Genomic DNA, 17,835 nt, shown 5'->3' with positions numbered 1-17,835 from the left:
AGTGGATGAGCTTGCCTAGCATGTGTGAAGCACTAGGTTTGATCCCTGGCATCACATAAAAATAAAAACAAATAAGATAAAGGTATTTTGTCCATCTTACAACTGAAAAAAAAATGTAGATGGTAAACATCAATTATAACATTTTGTTACCTTAAAATATATTTGTTAACTTTATCAGTTATACTAAATAAAATAAAGTTGATTTTTTAAAAAAGAAAAATATATATCAAGAAATAAAAATTAAAAATTAATACTGGACACAGGAATCAGGTTGAAGTAGCTCTTATCAGCCAAATAAGAATGTATAAATTTATACAACCAGAGATTTGAAAAATCATGTTCTATTTGTGTAATAAGAATTGTAACGGGGCTGGGGATGTGGCTCAAGCGGTAGCGCGCTCGCCTGGCATGCGTGCGGCCCGGGTTCGATCCTCAGCACCACATACCAACAAAGATGTTGTGTCTGCCGAGAACTAAAAAATAAATATTAAAAATTCTCTCTCTCTCCTCTCTCACTCTATCTTTAAAAAAAAAAAAGAATTGTAACGTATTCCACTGTCATATATAAATTTTAAAAATTAATTTAAAAAATGCATATATTTATAGTGACATAAGTAAGGAGAAAAAAGCCTTTTCCTTACATTACAGTGCAAACTCAACTAAGGAACACTCTATAAAACAACTGGCCTGCATTTGAACAGGACATCATCTTAGCAACTGGGCAATCTTCGACTGGTGCCTTTGCACCAAGAAATCCCCAAGAGAGCTATCACCTCTGTCCCTGGACAATTCTAGGACCATAATTCATTTGTGGTCCCAACATTTTTTATTTTTATTTTGAGGCAGTATTTCTCTGAACTGCAGAGGCTGGCCTTGAACTTATGATCCTCCTGCATCAACTTCCCAAGTAAACAGGATAACAGGCACTCAACTTTAAAATTGTTTTTCCCTTGGGTGGGAAGATTATGGGTAAGTTTGTACTTCGGTGTTCATGTGGCTGTTTGTCCTAAAAGATGCTTTCTTTCGTTTTAGTGATGAATGGTAGGAGTATCCAGAGTTTGCAACTTAAAAAAAAAAAATTAACCTTGACATGATTTCAGTCTTAAAATTGTAATTTCAGACTTACAACACTTTCATCTTTCCTTGTCGTTATAACTTTGACATATTTAAATGCAGGCCAGCCTCCCAAGTAGCAGGGATTATAGGTGTGTGCCACAGAATTCAGCTAAAGAAAAATTTAAGGTATGTTAAAAGATACAGAGTAAAGTGACTGGAAGTAAAGCTCAGTGGTAGAGTGTGTGCTTAGAATGCACTAGGCTCTGGGTTCAAACCCTAGCAACCACCCCCCCCCCAAAAAAAAAAACAGTTAAAAGGCAAACCCAAGAAGGAGAGAAAATATTGGCAAATCACATATAGAGAACTCCTGAAATACAACAACAACAAAAAAATCAAACAATGCAAAAATGGACAAAGGACTTATATAGACATTTCTCCAAAGAAGATACACAAATGGTCAAGAAACATATGAAAAGATGCTCAGAATCACTAACCATTAAGGAAATAGAAATCAAAACTACAGTGAAGGATGTGGCTTACTGTATTTGGCCAAAATAGCCAAATAATTAGGTAGAGTGCTTGCCCTGGGTTAAAACCCTAGCACTGCAAAAAAATAAAAATAAAAAAGCAAACTACAGGGACTGGGGTTGTGGCTCTGCAGTTAAGCGCTTGCCTAGCACATGCAAGGCCCTGGGTTCAATCCTCAATACCACATAAAAATTAATAAATAAAGATATTGTGTCCATCTAAAAAATAAATATTAAAAAAAGCAAACTACAGTGAGATATCACCTCAAACCCATACCCACTAGGATGACTAATGTAAAAAAAATTAGAAAATAAGAAGTGGAGCAAGAAAGTAGAGAAATTGGAAGCCTTGTACACTGTTGGTAGAAATGTAAAATTGTGCAACTGCTAAGAAAAACAATATGGTTGGTCCTCAAATATTAAAAATAGAATCACCATATCACCCAGCAACTGAGTATAAACACAAGATAAGTGAAAGCAGGATTTCATGAGGTGCTTATACATCCAGTTACATAACAGCTATCATTCACAACAGCTAAAACGTGGAAGCAACCTATGTGTCCATGGATGGATAAATGGATAAGCAAACTTTGATATACATATGTATACAATGGAATATTATTCAGCCTTAAAAGGAAGGAAATTGTGACCTATGCTATAACAGGGATGAACCTTGAGGAAATTATGTTAAGTGAAATAAATCAGACAAATACTATATGATTATAGTTACATGAGTTACAATAGTCAAAATCATACAGGCAGAAAATAAATGATGATGGTAGCTGAAAGGAAAGGGGAATAAGGAGTTATTGTTCAATAAGTTTAGACTTTCAGTCTTACAATATGAAAAGAGTTATGAAAATACATTGTGATGATTGTTGAATAACATTATCAATATATTTAATACCACTGAACTGCACAGTTAAAAATGGCTAAGACAGTAAATTTCATGTGGTATGTATTTTTTTGACACAGTATCTTTATTTTATTTTTACGTGGTGCTGAGGATCAAATCCAGTGCCTCATGTATCCTAGGCCAGCACTCTGCCACTGAGCCACAACCCTAGCCCTCTTGTGGTGTGTATTTTTATCAGAATTCAAAAACATAAAGAGGGGCTGGGGATGTGGCTCAAGCGGTAGTGCGCTTGCCTGGCATGCGTGCGGCCTGGGTTCGATCCTCAGCACCACATACAAACAAAGATGTTGTGCCTGCCAATAACTAAAAAATAAATAATAAAAAAAATTCTCTCTCTCTCTCTCCCTCTCTCTTTAAAAAAAAATAATAAAATATGTAAAGAATACCTCCAAATCAGTAAGTAAAAACATCTCAATACAATAGACAAGAGACTTGAAAGGACTTCACAAAAAGCCAATGAATATTTTTTTTTTTAAACTTTGATGGGCAGATTTTTTTTTTAAAGAAGAGAGAGAGAGAGAGAGAGAGAGAGAGAGAGAGAGAGAGAGAATTTTTAATATTTATTTTTTAGTTTTCGGCAGACACAACCCGGGCCGCACGCATGCCAGGCGAGCGTGCTACCGCTTGAGCCACATCCCCAGCCCGCCAATGAATATTTTAACAAGTGCTCAAACTCATTAATCTGTGAAAAGCAATTAGAATCACAATGAGCCAGGGTAGTGATGCACTCCTGTAATCCCAGCAGCTCCAGAGGCTGAGGCAGGAGGATCAAGAGTTCAGAACCAGCCTCAGCAAAAAACGAGGCTCTAAGGAACTCCGTGAGACCCTGTCTCTAAATAAAATACGAAATAGGGCTGCAGATGTGGCTCAGTGGTTGAGTGCCCCTGAGTTCAATCTCCAGTACTAAATAAAAAGTAATTAGATCTCTAGGGCCAGCAACCTCAGAAAGTATTTATTCTCCTAGAATGAGTGAGTTTTCTGAAAAGTAAGTTGTTATGAAGAAGCAAGCTTGACCCCTGAATCTCTGGTTTCTTGTCTTGCCAGATGATGTCTCCCCTCTCATACATACTCCTATCATGCGCTAATCAACATGTTGTGACACAGCAAAGGCAACTTCATTAAAGCTGAGCAGATGCATTGACATGTTGAACCTCCAGTACTATCAACAGAAATAAACCTCTTTTGTTTGTAAACACCAGGCTTCAGATATTTTGTTATAGTAACAGAAAATAGGCTAATATGTAGATACAAAATTTGTAATTATTCATTAGAAACTCTGTTCAATACACTTTTCTGAATACGTATTGTATTTCACTTTTGTTTTTTGTTTTATAAGGTACTTTGATAAAAGTAATGAAAATTATGGTCAGCCTTCATTCACCATATACTGTGTGGTAGGCACAGTACTGAGTGCTTTACATATATTTGTCTCTTACAACATGAATTTTTCCAGGGACTCTTGGATATTTGAGACTTGGAAACTAGATCACTTTGTTTTAGCCCATAATCCTTTTGAAGCTGAGGATTAAACCCAGGGTTTTGTGCATGTGAGGTGCGGGCTCTACTACTGAGCTACATCCCAGCCCCACAATTTTAAATTTTAAAAATAAAAGTACAGGGGCTGGGGTGGTGGCTCAGTGGTAGAGTGCTTGACTGGCATGCATGAGGCACTGGGTTCCATCCTTGGCACCACATAAAAACACCTAAAACTAAAGATACATAAATAGATAAATATTTTTTAAAAAATAAAAATAAAATAAAAGTACAAAAAATAGCCAAATAATTAGTAGAAATTTCAGAATGGTGTCACAAAAACTAAAAGTAGAAAACAGATCTAATTAAGTCTCATATTTTCAACATAAAATCAAGCAAGATAAACTCTGAAAATTATCTACCATTACTTCTTTCATTTGGGTTTGGCTTTTCTTTTTCTTTTGAAAAAGGAGAGCTGAGGGGTTGTGGCTCAGTGGTAGAGTGCTCACCTAGAATGCTTGAGGCACCGATTTCAATCCTCAGCACCACATAAATGTAAAATAAGGATGTTGTGTCCACTTAAAACTAAAAAATAAATATTTTACAAAAAAAAAAGGGGGGGCTGAGGTTGTGGTTCAGTGGTAGAGTGCTTGCCTAGCATGTATAAGGCACTGGGTTCGATTCTTAGCACCACCTATAAATTAATAAATAAATAGAGATCCATCAACAACTAAAAAATATTGAAAAAGAAAAAAGTGAACAGAAAACTCCAATCGGTTTATATAAAAGTTAATGAAGCTGGGGAAGCTGGAGACATCTCTGATAGTTGTCAGCTTACCTAGAGGCATAAATCTTCACTGCTCCTGGATATTTTGCCAGCAGCTGAAACGGAACATACCTCAAAGTGAGAAGCCACACTTCTGCTTCTCAGAGTGCACCGCGTGGTTAACCGACCCCTGACTCCGCCCCTCAAGGCCAGGTGCACACGTGGGAGACAGACTCGCCGTGGGGTCGTCATTCCCTCGTGGTGCTGGGGACTGAGCCCGGGCCTGGCGCATGTGAGGCAGCCCTCTGCCAACCAGAGTCTCCATCCTTCACCACATTCAAGAAGAGCAGCCCTTCCAAAGTGTCTTCTGGCAAACTGGCCAGTCTAACCCTTGAGTGAGAGAGCCGCGTCCGGCCAACCGTCCGCTGGGGATACTCGCAGCGCTGGCCCCGCTGCTCCCTCGCGGGCCGCCCTGCCCGCCCCCGGCAGCTCCTCTCCTCTTCCCTCACGGTCGCCCATTCCCTCGTTTACCTCCTTCCTCAGAACTAGGGCCTCCGAAAGGGCGAAGAGGGGCCTGGAGTTCCTCCAAGAGCAGGAAACAAGTCGTGGTCCCCAACAGGCTGGTGGTGCGGCTGGTCTGGGGTTGTCACCATCTGGATAGCAATCGCCTGTCACCCAAGGGCAAGGGCTGTTGGCCCGAACTGCGAGGTCAGGGCCAGGCCCAGGCTCAAAGTCGCATCGGGAGGGCCAAAGCGGCCGCAGGCAGTTTCCTGGGTCCGACGGGGAAGCAGGACCCCTTGGACTCCTTGGTTCCCCTCGGGGAAGGCAGCGAGCCCAGCCCCACACACCCCACCGCCGGGAACGTTCCAGGGCTCCCAGGCTAAGTCATTCTCCCCGAGGCCTCGAGATCCCTACCGGGCTCTTGAGTCTGATCAGAGTGACGAAAATGACAGTGAAGAAGTATCGACCGCAGAGCCCAGCAACCTCCTCTGGCCTCTTCGGGCCTCGTCGGATGCGCACGCTCCTCACGCTCACCAAGACCACGAGAAGCCTTTCCCGCCGTTTCCTTGCGCATGCGCTGCTGATTCCCTTGCGTGCGCCCCACTGACGCTCTCCACAGCGTTGCTTTCTCCCCTTCAGAACGCGCAAGCGCCGCTGCTCCCTTGACGTCCTCTGCGCCCCCCGGTACCAATACCTTTCCTCCACCACTGGCCGGGAAGACGCGTCTATTGCGAGTTCTCTGCTTCCACGCTCCCAAGTGATGGGGCATGCTGGATGTCCCCGTTCTTCCTAGCCTGTAAATCTTTGACACTCCGAGATCCCCTACCAGTGCCAAACATTAGATACACACCCAACGAGGCAGAGACGCACTTTGCTTAAAAACAAAACAAACAACAACAACAACAAAAAAAAAACTCAGAAATCTACTGGTGTGGCAGACAAAAATTAAAAAAAAAAAAAAAAGATTGACTTAGGTCGGCTATTCTCAGATTCTTTGATCTCAGGACTCTTGCATTTCCCAAAATTTAAGAACCCAAATAATTAACATGGGTTATGTATGTGGGTTGTGAGTTGATGTGAGTTGTATCTATCAAAATGAGTTTATTGTTGTTATTAAAATTTATATTATGGGCCGGGCATAATGGCCCTTGCCGATGATCCCAGCCACTCAGGAGGCCGAGGCAGGAAGTTCTCAAGTTCAAGGCCAGCCTCATAAAGTTAGTGAAACCCTGTCTCAAAATAAAACATAAAAAACAGACTGGGGGGGCTGGGATTGTGGCTCAGCAGTGGAGTGAATGCCTTACACGTATGGGGCACTGGGATAGATCCTCAGCACCACATTAAAAAAATAAAGGTATTGTGTCCATCTACAACTAAAAAAAAAAAAATTAAAAAACAGGTTGGGAATGTAGCTCAGTGGTTTCAATCCCCAATATGAGGGGGATAAAACATTATTATGTGTCAGTATAAATAACACTTATATGAAAAATAATTATAATTGCTACACCAAAAGTAAATTTAGTGAGACAAGTAGCATTGTTTTAAATTTCTGTAAATCTATTTGAGGGCTGGCTTATTAGAGACAGTTGAATTCTCATATCTGCTTCTGCACTGAGTCTGTCAAAAGAAGTCATTCATGTTCCATAGCTTCTAGAAAGTATCACTATCCATTCAAGAGAAAAATTAGAGTGAAGGGGCTAAGAATGTAACTCAATGGTAGAAAGAATGCCTGGCATGCGTGAGTCCCCAGGTTTGATCCACCCACTGGGAAAAAAAAAATGAGAGTGAGAAGGCAAATAACATATAGTAGGAGTACAAAAATCATTTCATCTTATGGATCCCAGAAAATGTCTCAGGAGTCTGTGGGGCACACTTTGAGAATCACAGGCTTAAATATTATTATTGACAAAGAGATATAAAGGAAATTTTGGGGTTCTTTAAGAATTGATCAGTCTATATGACACATTCCATCCTTCAGCACATATTTACTAAGGAGGTAATAAATACCAGGCACTGGGAATACTGTGGAAATACAGACAGACTCCATTGCTGCCTTCATTTTTTGCTTCACACAATAGGGAAACAGATATTTGACTAATCACAAATAACTGCATGATTACAAATTGTTAAGTTCTGTGACATAAAAAACAGACTATACACCTAATTTAGAGGGAGGAGTTCTCTGAGAAAGTAACATTCAAGTAAAGCTTGGAGGATGATTTACTAGGTGAAAAATTAGGCAAAGGCCCTGAGGCAAGAAAAGCTGTGAGTTCAAAGCACCTGTCAGTCAATACTTATTGAGTGATGTGCCCCCACACTGTCCTAGACCCCTAGGATACAATTATAAAAATGATTTTAAATTCTGGATAAAAAGTTGGGCATGGTGGCACGTGCCTGTAATGCCAGGAGGCTGAGGCAGGAGGATCACAAAATGAAGGTCAGCCTCAGCAACTTAGTGAGACCCTGCATCAAAATAAAAAATCAAAAAGGCTGGTGTTGTAACTCAGTAGTAAAGTACCCTTAGATCCAATCCCTAGTACCACCACCAAAAAAAAAAAAAAAAGTGGAGAACACATAAACAAATAAGAATTTGAAAGAGCAAGAGTGCTGTTAAAATTTTTAAGAAAAAAGCTAAAGAAAGCAAAATATTGTGATATGAAGAGTAAGTCAGGGGGGCTGGGGCAGAGTGCTTGCCTGGTACATGTGAGGCACTGGGTTCAATCCTCAGCACCACATCTACAACTACAAGAAAAATTTTTTGTAAAAAAGAGTAAGTCAGTAATCTACTTTAGACAGAGTAGTCAAAATGTGCCTCTTGGAGGATATGATGTTTGCACAGAGACCTGAAGGCACTGAGGAAGGGAACCATGTAAATTGCCTGGGGAAGAACATTCCAGGCTAAGGAAACAGCAACAGCAAAACCTGGAAACAGAAGGAGTCTGAAGTGACTATATCCCAGTGACTATATCTCCTTCAGAGAGTGGTAACAGGTGGGGTTAGAGAAGTAGCAGGACGACAGTATTATATGGAGGCCCTGTAGGTAGGTCATGGTCCGATGTGAGTGGGTGTTGTATTTCAGTGGTGAAGCACCCCGGGATTCAATCCTCAGTATCACGAAAAATAAAGTAGTAAACACATAAACAAATAAGAATTTCAAAGAGTGAAAGGTGGGGATTTTTTTTTTTTTTTTTTTTTTTTTAGTGAAGTGAAAAGCTATTAGAGGGTTCTGAGTCAAGAAATGACTCACATTTAACAGAAGGATCCCTCTGGCTTCTGGGCAGAGAACAGTATGGATGAGCTACTGATAGAAATGGAGCCAGTGAGGCCATCTCAGCAGTCCAGGCAAGAGGTGAGTGGTGGCCTACATCTGGGGGATAAGCAGTGGATACAGTGAGAAGTAGTTGAATTCTGAATCTATTGCAAAAACCAAGCTGATACAATTTGTTGATAGATTGCATGGAGCTTTAAAAATATGCCTGCAAAATTCTCTGCCATTCAGAAACAGAGCCTAATTCATCAACCTTTCAGTGTAGGTTGCACATACTGATTGACCTCCAATGAACAGAAGTAAGGTAAGAACCTCCAAGACTAGACCATAAAAGTCACTGCTGCTTCTTCCTTGCACATTCTCTAAAGGAAGTTGGCCACCATCCTGTAAATCCACTCAAGCAGGTCATGGAAAGATCCATGTGGGGAAGAACTAAGGGCTCCTGCCAACAGCCAGCACCATGTAAGTGAATCATGGGGAAGTGGATCCTCCAGCCCAGTTAATCTTCAGAGGGCTGCAGTCCCAGCCAACATCTTGAATGTACCCTCATAAAACACTGAGCAGGAACTACTCAGCTAAGCTCCTCCTGGATCCCTGACCCACAGAAACTGTATGAGATAATTGTTTACTGTCTTAAGCTGCTAAGCTTGGGGTGATCTATTTTAGAGCATTAGATAACTAACAATGATTGAGAGATGAGAGAAAGAGAGGAAGCAAGAGACTGGGGCTGGGGCTCCGTGGTGGAGCACCTGCCTAGTGTGTGTGAGGCACTGGGTTCAATCCTTAGCACCACATAAAAACAAACAAATAAATGCATACTGTCCACCTACAACTACAAAAAATAAAATAAAATAAAGAAATGACTCCAAGACTTTGAATCTGAACACTTAGAAGATGCAGTGGCAATTTACTGAGTTGGAGAATGCTGGGACAGGGAGTAGGAAGGGATCAACGGTTCAATTTGATATGCCAATTACACAGCCAAGGGAGACCCTGGGGAGTACTATGGCTTGAATGTCGTTCATCCCCCAAAGATTTGGGTGTTAAAAGCTTGATTCCCCACCATGGCGCTGTTGGCGTGTGTAGTATGGAATCGTTCAGACTTGAGACTTATTACACTGTGGTTAGGTTACTGGGCGCACTGTCCTGCCTTTAGACGGAGTTCATGCAGTCTTGTGCAGTGAGTTAGCTCTTGTAAGAATGGGTTGTTATAAAAACCAAGGTTGGCCACTCCCTCTCTTCTGGCTTCTTATTTCACTACATGAATTCTCCTTCTCAAATGAGCTCCTGCCATTATGATGCTGCTCGCCATGATGCGATGCAGCCACAGGAGTCTCCTCGACAGAGGCTAGATCAGTGGGGTCACCCAATCCTGGACTTTCAGCCTCCTAAACTGTGAGCTCAATAAACCTCTTTCTTTATAAAGTTCTCAACCTCTGTATCTTGTAATAGAAATGGAAAGTGGATGAATAAAAGTAAGATAATGGACCGCTGGCCTGAAGTTCCGGGAACAGCGTGGGGCTAGGGATAGAAATAGATAAACTGATACCACATGGGTTGTGGTAAGCATCATGGCACTGCCTATCACGTAGGGAGTGGGTGTAGATAGAAAAGGCTGGGGCTTTCCAAATTTTAGAAGTTAAAAAGAGGTTTCAGTGGAGACTGAGAAGCAGCAGCCAATGAGGAAGAAAGGATGATCAAAGAGAGTTTAGTGTCCTGAAGGCCAGTAAAGGAAGGAAGGATAATGTGAATTCACTATTCTCAAATTTTAGTGCACATCAGCCACCTGGAAATCTTGTTAAAACACAGATAGCCGGGCCCACATCTGGAATTTCTGATTCAGTTGGTATATTTATCTCTTATAAAAAATTACCACAAACTTTGCATCTTAAGACAACACAAATTTATTCTCTCAGAGTTCTGGAGGCCAGAAGTCCAAAATCAAGGTGTCAGCATGACCACTTCTTTGAAAGGGTCTTGGGGACAATCTTCTTTGCCTATTCCAGCTTCTGGTGATTTCAGGGGTTTCTTCTGCACACCTCAGTCTCTGCCTACATCTTCATGTAACCTTTTCCTCTAAGAGTTTCACTCCTCTGGGTGTCTCTCTTGTGTCTCTTATAAGGACACTCACTTGTCATTGGATTTAGTGCCAACTCAAATAATCCAAGTTAATTTCACCTTGAACTCCTTAACTCAAAATTGCATCTGCAAAGAATTTTTTTTTCCAAATAAGGTCATATTCATGGATTCCAGGGGTTAGGAAGAGATTTGGGGGTTGTTTGTTTTATTTTTGTTTTGTTTTGTTGAAGGCCACCACTCAAAACCACCACTATAAGTCTGGCCTGGAGACTGAGAATTGCATTTCTAGTAGGTTCCCAGGAGATGTAGATACTATCCCTGTGGAACCACAACCACTGAGACAGAGAAGTCGAGCCAGATGGGGACCAAGAACTGACCATGTGGATATCACTGGTAACTTTGACAAAAGCAGTTTTTGTGAATGAGTGAAAATGAAAGCTTGACTCAAAGACCTGAAGAGAAGTAGAGGCAGCAGGCATGGACAATTTCACATGTTTTGTTATCAACAAGAGGAAGAAATGATAAAAAGCTGTACAGGGATGTGAGTTCAAAGGGAAATTTGTGTGTGTGTGTGTGTGTGTGTGTGTGTGTGTGTGTGTGCCCGCGCGCGCGCCAGGGATTGAACCCAGGGGTGCTTGACCACTGGGCCAATCCCCACCCCTTTTTGTGTTTTATTTAGAGTCAGGGCTTTGCTAAATTGATGAGATTGGCCTTGAACTTGGGATCCTCCTGCCTCAGCCTCCCAAGTCGAAGGCTCCCACCATGCCTGGCTCCAGGGGAAAACGTTAAAAATAGAAGAAATAACGGCATGTTTGTATGCTGGTTGGATGGGTAATAGGGAGAATTTGATGACTCAGAGAAAAGTGGAGATAAGACACAGGAGAGATGTGCTTAAGCAGCAAGATCTGGCTTTGGGTCTGGCAGTATGGAGGAGGAGGAGAAGACAGCATTGGGGAATTGGCATAGTGACTGGGTAGATGGTGGGGCTGCCTCAGATGGAGAAACCAGGTGGAGAGAATTGGGGGGAACTCTAAAGCTTTGTATGGAATGTGGTGACAGTCCCAAGGACATCCAGGAGTAAATTGGGTAGAGCTCAGCAGAATGATTTAGAAATTAGAAGATGAGGACTGGGGATGTAGATCAGGGTAGAGTGCCTGCCCAGTGTGTATGAGATCCTAGGCTTAATGCCCAGTGGCACCAAAAGAAGAATCTCAGAATACATGGAGCTGGGTCCTCACAGGCCTGTTTCCCAGGGGCCAGTGGATGACTGGATAGTGGGGAAACTTCCAAAGTTGGACATCTGTGAAGGATCTGGGACTTGATAAGGGCAGGGGGCCTCTGGGGACATTAGGGGCAACTGCAGAGGCTGCTAGGTGCCTTCCAGCACCCTGGCTCCTCTGTGACCTCCTCCCTTCAGGCTCCAGGGGCAAAGGCAGGAAGTACTGCCTGAGGCTCACTTCCGGCTTCGCTGAGTGTGCTGGCACCACCTGGCCCCCTCAGCACCCTCAGGGGCCTTCCCACCTCTGGCCCATAGCACTTTCACTTCTCCCAGGTGCCCAGCCCCTGCCCCCCTGGCATGTGGTAGCACTCTGGTCTAGAACAGCACAGATTCCTCTGAGAGAGGGGGGCAAAGACAAGTGGGAGACAGAGGAAGGAGGAGAGGATCCCAGAGAGAAGGGACCAGAAACCCAGAGAGGGAGAATTGAGACACAGGTGTGGGAGCAGACTCTTAAGAGAACAGAGGCTCTGTGAGAAGAAGCCAGCCAGCCAGAGAAGGACTGAGACCCAGGGAGAGACGGTTAGAGACCTAGAGAGGTGGGGAAAAGAGACCCAGAGCAGGGAAAGGGGGACAGAGCAGATGCAGAGATGGGAAAGCTTAGCAGGCCATGAGGTCAGAGTGTCTGTGAGGTCGGTTGCTGTCCAGAGACAGCCCTGGGGTACTGGTGCCCAGACAGATGTCAGTAGATTAGGAGTCCCTGTGGATCCCCCAGCAGGAGCCATGGAGACCTGGGAGGGACCACCCACAGTGTCCTTGGTGACCACCAATTCCAAGGCCCCTCAGGTACAAGAGTGGGACGGGTGGGACGGGTTAGAGAGACAGAGTCATCTCCAGTGAAGCGACTGGGAGGGGCCCCACCCCTCCACCGCTAGAACTTCCTCTTTCTGTGTTCTTCCTCCTCTTGGCCTTTCTTTGTGTCTCCTCTCGGCCTCTGTCGCTCTGCCTGTCTCCCCGCTGCCAACACCTCTGTCTGGTCCATCCAGCCAGTCACTCTCCACTCTAGGTGAAGATGTCGGCGCAGGAGAGCTGTCTCAGCCTCATCAAGTACTTCCTCTTCGTTTTCAACCTCTTCTTCTTTGTGAGTTGCCTCGCGTGGCTACCCAGCCCCAGCCCCAGCCCCAGCCCAGCCCCATTCGTGGACCTCATATCCCCTGTCCACTGTCACACTCTCATCTTCCTTCCCCAGGTCCTGGGAAGCCTGATTTTCTGCTTCGGCATCTGGATACTCATTGACAAGGCCAGCTTCGTGTCGTTTGTGGGTGAGGGGGCTGGGGCAGTCAGGGAGGGCCTTCCTGTAGCAGACCTGGACCCAGCCTGCCACCAAGCAGCCTCCCGCGGTCTCCCTTATCCTAACGAGGCCAAGAATGCCCAATTCCCCAGGCAGATGCCAGCCTTACCACTGTCACTCACTTCTCAAAGCCTGTCTTCCTCTGGAAAATGGGGTTGTGCGTACCAATAATAATAACAGTGACAACAATATTCATTTCTCAAGCTCTTCCTGTGTCAGATCTTGAACTGATATTCATCAGGTCCTCCCATAAACCTTCCCATCTCTTGAGATTCATAGAGGGGAAGTCCCTTGTTGGTGTCACACAGCAGGAAGCAAAGGGCAAAATTGTTATAATAGACATAATGAAAGTAAGCTCATATTTACTAAGTGTTTGCCTTGCATTAGCGTTGGGTTCAACTTATACTCCATGTATCCAGGTGCAATGACAGTTATTCAGGAGGCTGAAGGAGGAGGATCGTTTGAACTCAGGGATTTGAGGCCAGACAGGCAACAGAGCAAAACTAGATCTAAAAAAAAAAAAAAAAAAAACTCTAGGAAATAAATATCATTCTCTTGGCTTCCAGGGGTTTTAAGTGACAGAGGCAAAGTCACAGAACAAGTGATGGGGCTGACACTATCAGTGTGAGGAGGAGTTAAAGGAGGAAAAGAGAAAATGAGAGCCAAATAGAGGGACACAGATGCTGATGGGGGAAAACACAGTGGGGGAGACAGTAGGAGAAAGTCTTAGAAGAGAAACAGAGACTCAGGATGGGGCAAAGATGGTCCCAGAGAAAAGCAAACATTCAGAGAAAGGGAGGTCCAGGGCACAGGGAGAGGCCCCTAGGACACTGCACCGCACTTGGGTGGCTGCCTGGGTGGGGCATGGAGTTGCCTGGAGCTGTGTACTTGGGTCCACCATCACTGCCTCTCACTTCTTCCAGGTTTGACCTTCGTGGCCCTGCAGATCTGGTCCAAGGTCCTGGCCATCTCAGGAATCCTCACCATGGGCCTCGCCCTCCTGGGTTGTGTGGGGGCCCTCAAGGAGCTCCGCTGCCTTTTGGGTCTGGTGAGTGCCCTGCCCATTGGCCATCCTCAAGAACACTTCCCCATCGAAAAAGGCCAGGGGAAAAGGTCAGCCTGACCTCTCCCCTCTACTCACTAGTATTTTGGGATGCTGCTGCTCCTGTTTGCCACGCAGATCACCCTGGGGATCCTCATCTCCACTCAGCGGGTCCGGGTGAGCGCCTGTCAATAGCACCCCATCCCTGGCAGCTGAGTAGGTAGTGTGGGGTTTGCAGGAGTGGTGGAGAGATGGAGGGGGAGGGGGGGAAGCAGATAGGCACTGACAAAGAAATAATCGGCAAAGAAGATGGAAAGAAACAAGGATACCGAAGGACAGAGATGCAGATACAGAGGCTGACAGACACAGAGAAGGAGACAGAGAAAGACACAAGGACATAAGACAGAGGGAGGGAAACGCAGAGATCCAAAGGGAAAGTCCAGCATGGTGGTCAGCCAGCAGTCTCAGATATTCAGTCACTCCGGAGGCTGAGGTGGGAGGATTGCTAGAGTCTAGGAGTTGGAGGCCAGCCTGGGCGACATAATGAGCCCCTGCTGATGGAGGAGGGTGGGGAGGGAGAGAGACGGAGAAATAGAAGTCCCAGAAATGTTATTGATACCTAATGACCCCTAGAAATAGAGGATGACAGAAATGCGTAGAAAGAGATTCTGAGCAACAGAGAAACAGCTAACCATTCAGGGAGGAACCAAGTCAGTGCAAAGATATGCCCAGGAACCCGTTGGCACTGAACAGCCTGGGAGGGGCTGGAGTGGGATGGGGCTGATGAGGCCCAGCCTCACCCACAAACTCTCAGGTGGAGCGAAGAGTGCAGGACATCGTGCTAGAGGCCATCCAAAACTACCGTGCTGATCCGGAGGAGACAGCGGCCGAGGAGAGTTGGGACTATGTGCAGTTCCAGGTACATGAGCCCAACCCCGAGGTGTACCCCTTCTCTAGCTCCAGTGTTCTAACAAGGCTCAGTTCAGCTCGATCCATCAAGGAGACTCCGCCCTACTGGGCCCAGCCTCCAGCTCCAGGGCTCGCTCATTCTAACCCCACCCCCGACATGGCCCCACCCCCAGATAATAATATAACTGGCTCCAACGTAGCCCGGTACCCCGACTCCGCCCTCTACCTCAAGACCCCGCCCCTGCCCTCAAGAGGCGGCAGGAGTCCCAACAGCTCTGCATGACCCCGAGCTGGAACCTCTGACTCTGACAGATCCCAACCCTTGGAGAGACTCCACTTCCTAGATATGTAGCTCTGCACCCATCCACCTAACCCTGTGGGAGGCAGTCTTGCACCTCCGACCCAATCTCCCGTTCACAACGTGATGCTTTCTTCTAGCCCCAGGTCACCCCGTGACTCACATCTCTCCTAGTTCTTAAGTGTCTCTCCTGGCCCTAGCCCTGGCTCCATCGCAGTCCCAGCCCAGCTCACCTTTCCCTGCCCTTCACGAACCACTCAGCTCCCTGCTCCCCGCCATGACCTAATATTCCTGACTGGTATCCCTCTCTCAGCTGCGCTGCTGCGGCTGGCATTCTCCCCAGGACTGGTTCCCGGTCCGCGTCCTGAGAGGCAACGGGTCGGAGGCGCACCACGTGCCCTGCTCCTGCTACAACTCCTCGGCGGCGACCAACGACTCCGCAGTCTTCGATAAGATTATCTTCCCCCAGCTCGGCCGGTTCGGACCGCGGGCACGACCCAGGCACAGTACAGACATCTGCGTGGTCCCTGCAAATGGCCACATCTACCACGAGGTAAGAAAGGGTTGGAGGAGCTGTGGCTGTGGCTCAGCAGTAGAGTGCTTGCCTGGCACGTTCGAGGAGCTGGGTTCGATCCTCAGCACCACATAAAAATAAATAAAGGTACTGTGTCCAACGACAACCAAAATATATATAATATATATAAAAGAAAGGGCCTGGAGCAGAACTAACTCGACCAGATTGAACAGGTGGGGTGTGGTATGGGGTGTCGCCTGAGGTGGGGGGGTGAGGGAAGGGTGGGGCTTTAACGAAGGGTACAACGGAGGGGCGGGAACCTCCAAAGGGGGCGGAGTCTGATGAAAGGGCGGGGCTTTAACACTGAGGTCAAGGGCGAGGAGACATTTGGGAGAGGTGAGGCTGCTGTACAGGAGCTGACTAGAGAATCCGAGCAACAGGGGGAAAAAATGGGCCGGTGTCTGAAAGGAGAAGGCCAAACTGTGCAGAATATTAGGGTTGGGCCTGAGGGCGAATCCTAGAAAGCTGCCTTTAACCTTCCCCTATACGTCCAGGGCTGCGCACAGAGCCTCCAGAAGTGGCTGCACAACAACCTCATCTCCATAGTGGGCATCTGTCTGGCCGTCGGTCTACTCGAGGTGATTTGGCTCCGCTCACACTCGCGATTGGCCCTAGTCTATAGACAGACCTACCTTTAACCCCAAATCCTCGGGTAACCTGGGAAGGACGCATGCGTCACGGAGTCCCGCCCCTCCTGGCTCTCGCGCTGCCGCCTCCGGATGGGAGGGGCGGAGACCTAGCTTCAGTGAGCCCTGATTGGCCGTAGCAGGAAAGCCTCCTGTTATTGGCCACACTATCGCTCCCCTTTCCTCGCAGGTGAGTGTGATGGTGCTGAGCTTACAGCTGCGGCGCAAAGCACCCCGCCGGGAACCCGAGCCGCATATGGGTCCGGGTACTTCAAGCCCTCCGCCCTGCCTTAGTGCCGACAGCGGTGGCGGTCGCTGTGGCGTCCTCACCAGCAGCGGACGTACCAGTGCTTCGTGGGGTGGATGGGGCATGGCCGGTGCTTGCCCCAACTGGGGGGGAAAAGTCCCGCAGGGCAAGCTTCCCATGGCCCTGGGGCCCTGGCGGCTTTCGGATCAAGAGGAAGAGCAACCTGATACTGGGAGTTCTAGCGCAGAGGTGGACGTAGAAGCTGAAGTGGAGGGGGAAACAGATGAACCTCCAGAATAAAGGACCCTAGGCTTGCTTCCGACCTGACTCCTTCTCGGGCTCAACCCCGCCGCCTCCCCACCTGTTGACACAGGGCTTCCCCTACTCGAGGTTCCTGGACTCATCACTGCTGTAGCTCAGCTTATCATTCTCTAGCTCTCAACTTACCCACTTCTTCCTCTAGCCCCACCCATTTTCTACCTACCCCCCCCCACACACACACAACACAGGAGCCTTATTTTCTTACCCTAACCCCACCTTCTGACTTTTCTGCTTCCAGGGCCAAAGTCACCCCTCACCCCCTTCACTGGAAGCCCTTTGTCATCTCTGATCGCGTCTCCTTTCTCCATAGCTCGGCTTCATGACGCTCTCGATATTCCTGTGCAGAAACCTGGACCACGTCTACTACAACCGGCTGGCTCGATACCGCTAGACCCCTCCCCGACCCCTTCAAGTGCCCTGGACTTGTAAATATTTGTTTCCCTTGAGCCCTCCACCTCCTCATTCCCTTGGGGACCCAGATGTCTGCCTGGCCACTGCCACCACCTCCCCCAGGGGACCTGGGGCTTCCTGCCCCACACATGCTTCCTTTCCTTGACTCATCTGTTGGCCTACCACCTCCCACAAGATTATTTTTCACTCAAACCTCAAATAAATCCCCTGCATTTTGGTAAATTAGCCTTATTCTTTGTCAGAACACAAACCAA

General features: G+C 46.4%; 2 protein-coding genes across 4 annotated transcripts in view; one reads left to right on the top strand and one right to left on the bottom strand.

Moving 5' to 3' along the window:
- Slc6a16 (solute carrier family 6 member 16) overlaps positions 1-5,886 on the bottom strand; it is a 34,480-nt gene extending 28,594 nt beyond the window's left edge. Inside the window, exons 1-3 of the mRNA XM_078031663.1 lie at positions 5,654-5,886; positions 5,270-5,406; positions 4,811-4,854 (exon numbers count right to left, since the gene is read on the bottom strand). The gene's annotated coding sequence lies outside the window, so the exon portion shown is untranslated. The remainder of the gene's footprint in view (positions 1-4,810; positions 4,855-5,269; positions 5,407-5,653) is intronic.
- Positions 5,887-12,570: 6,684 nt separating this feature from the next.
- On the top strand, positions 12,571-17,803 carry Cd37 (CD37 molecule). 3 transcript variants are annotated; one of them, XM_078031661.1, is made up of 8 exons: positions 12,571-12,648; positions 13,052-13,124; positions 14,077-14,201; positions 14,298-14,372; positions 15,010-15,114; positions 15,716-15,955; positions 16,471-16,554; positions 17,481-17,803. In XM_078031661.1, the coding sequence occupies exons 1-8, from the start codon at positions 12,586-12,588 to the stop codon at positions 17,559-17,561; spliced, it is 846 nt and encodes a 281-aa protein (XP_077887787.1). In that variant the 5' UTR covers positions 12,571-12,585; the 3' UTR covers positions 17,562-17,803. The 3 variants fall into 3 exon arrangements, with proteins under 3 accessions (XP_077887787.1, XP_077887786.1, XP_077887785.1); XM_078031660.1 differs by lacking the exon at positions 12,571-12,648 and adding an exon at positions 12,745-12,943 and having other exon boundaries at positions 17,409-17,803; XM_078031659.1 differs by lacking the exon at positions 12,571-12,648 and adding an exon at positions 12,753-12,943.
- Positions 17,804-17,835: the final 32 nt, after the last annotated feature.

Source organism: Ictidomys tridecemlineatus, chromosome 15 (assembly GCF_052094955.1).
Source record: "Ictidomys tridecemlineatus isolate mIctTri1 chromosome 15, mIctTri1.hap1, whole genome shotgun sequence".
NCBI classification, from domain to species: Eukaryota; Metazoa; Chordata; class Mammalia; order Rodentia; family Sciuridae; genus Ictidomys; species Ictidomys tridecemlineatus.
This window is presented reverse-complemented; position numbering and strand designations above follow the sequence as displayed.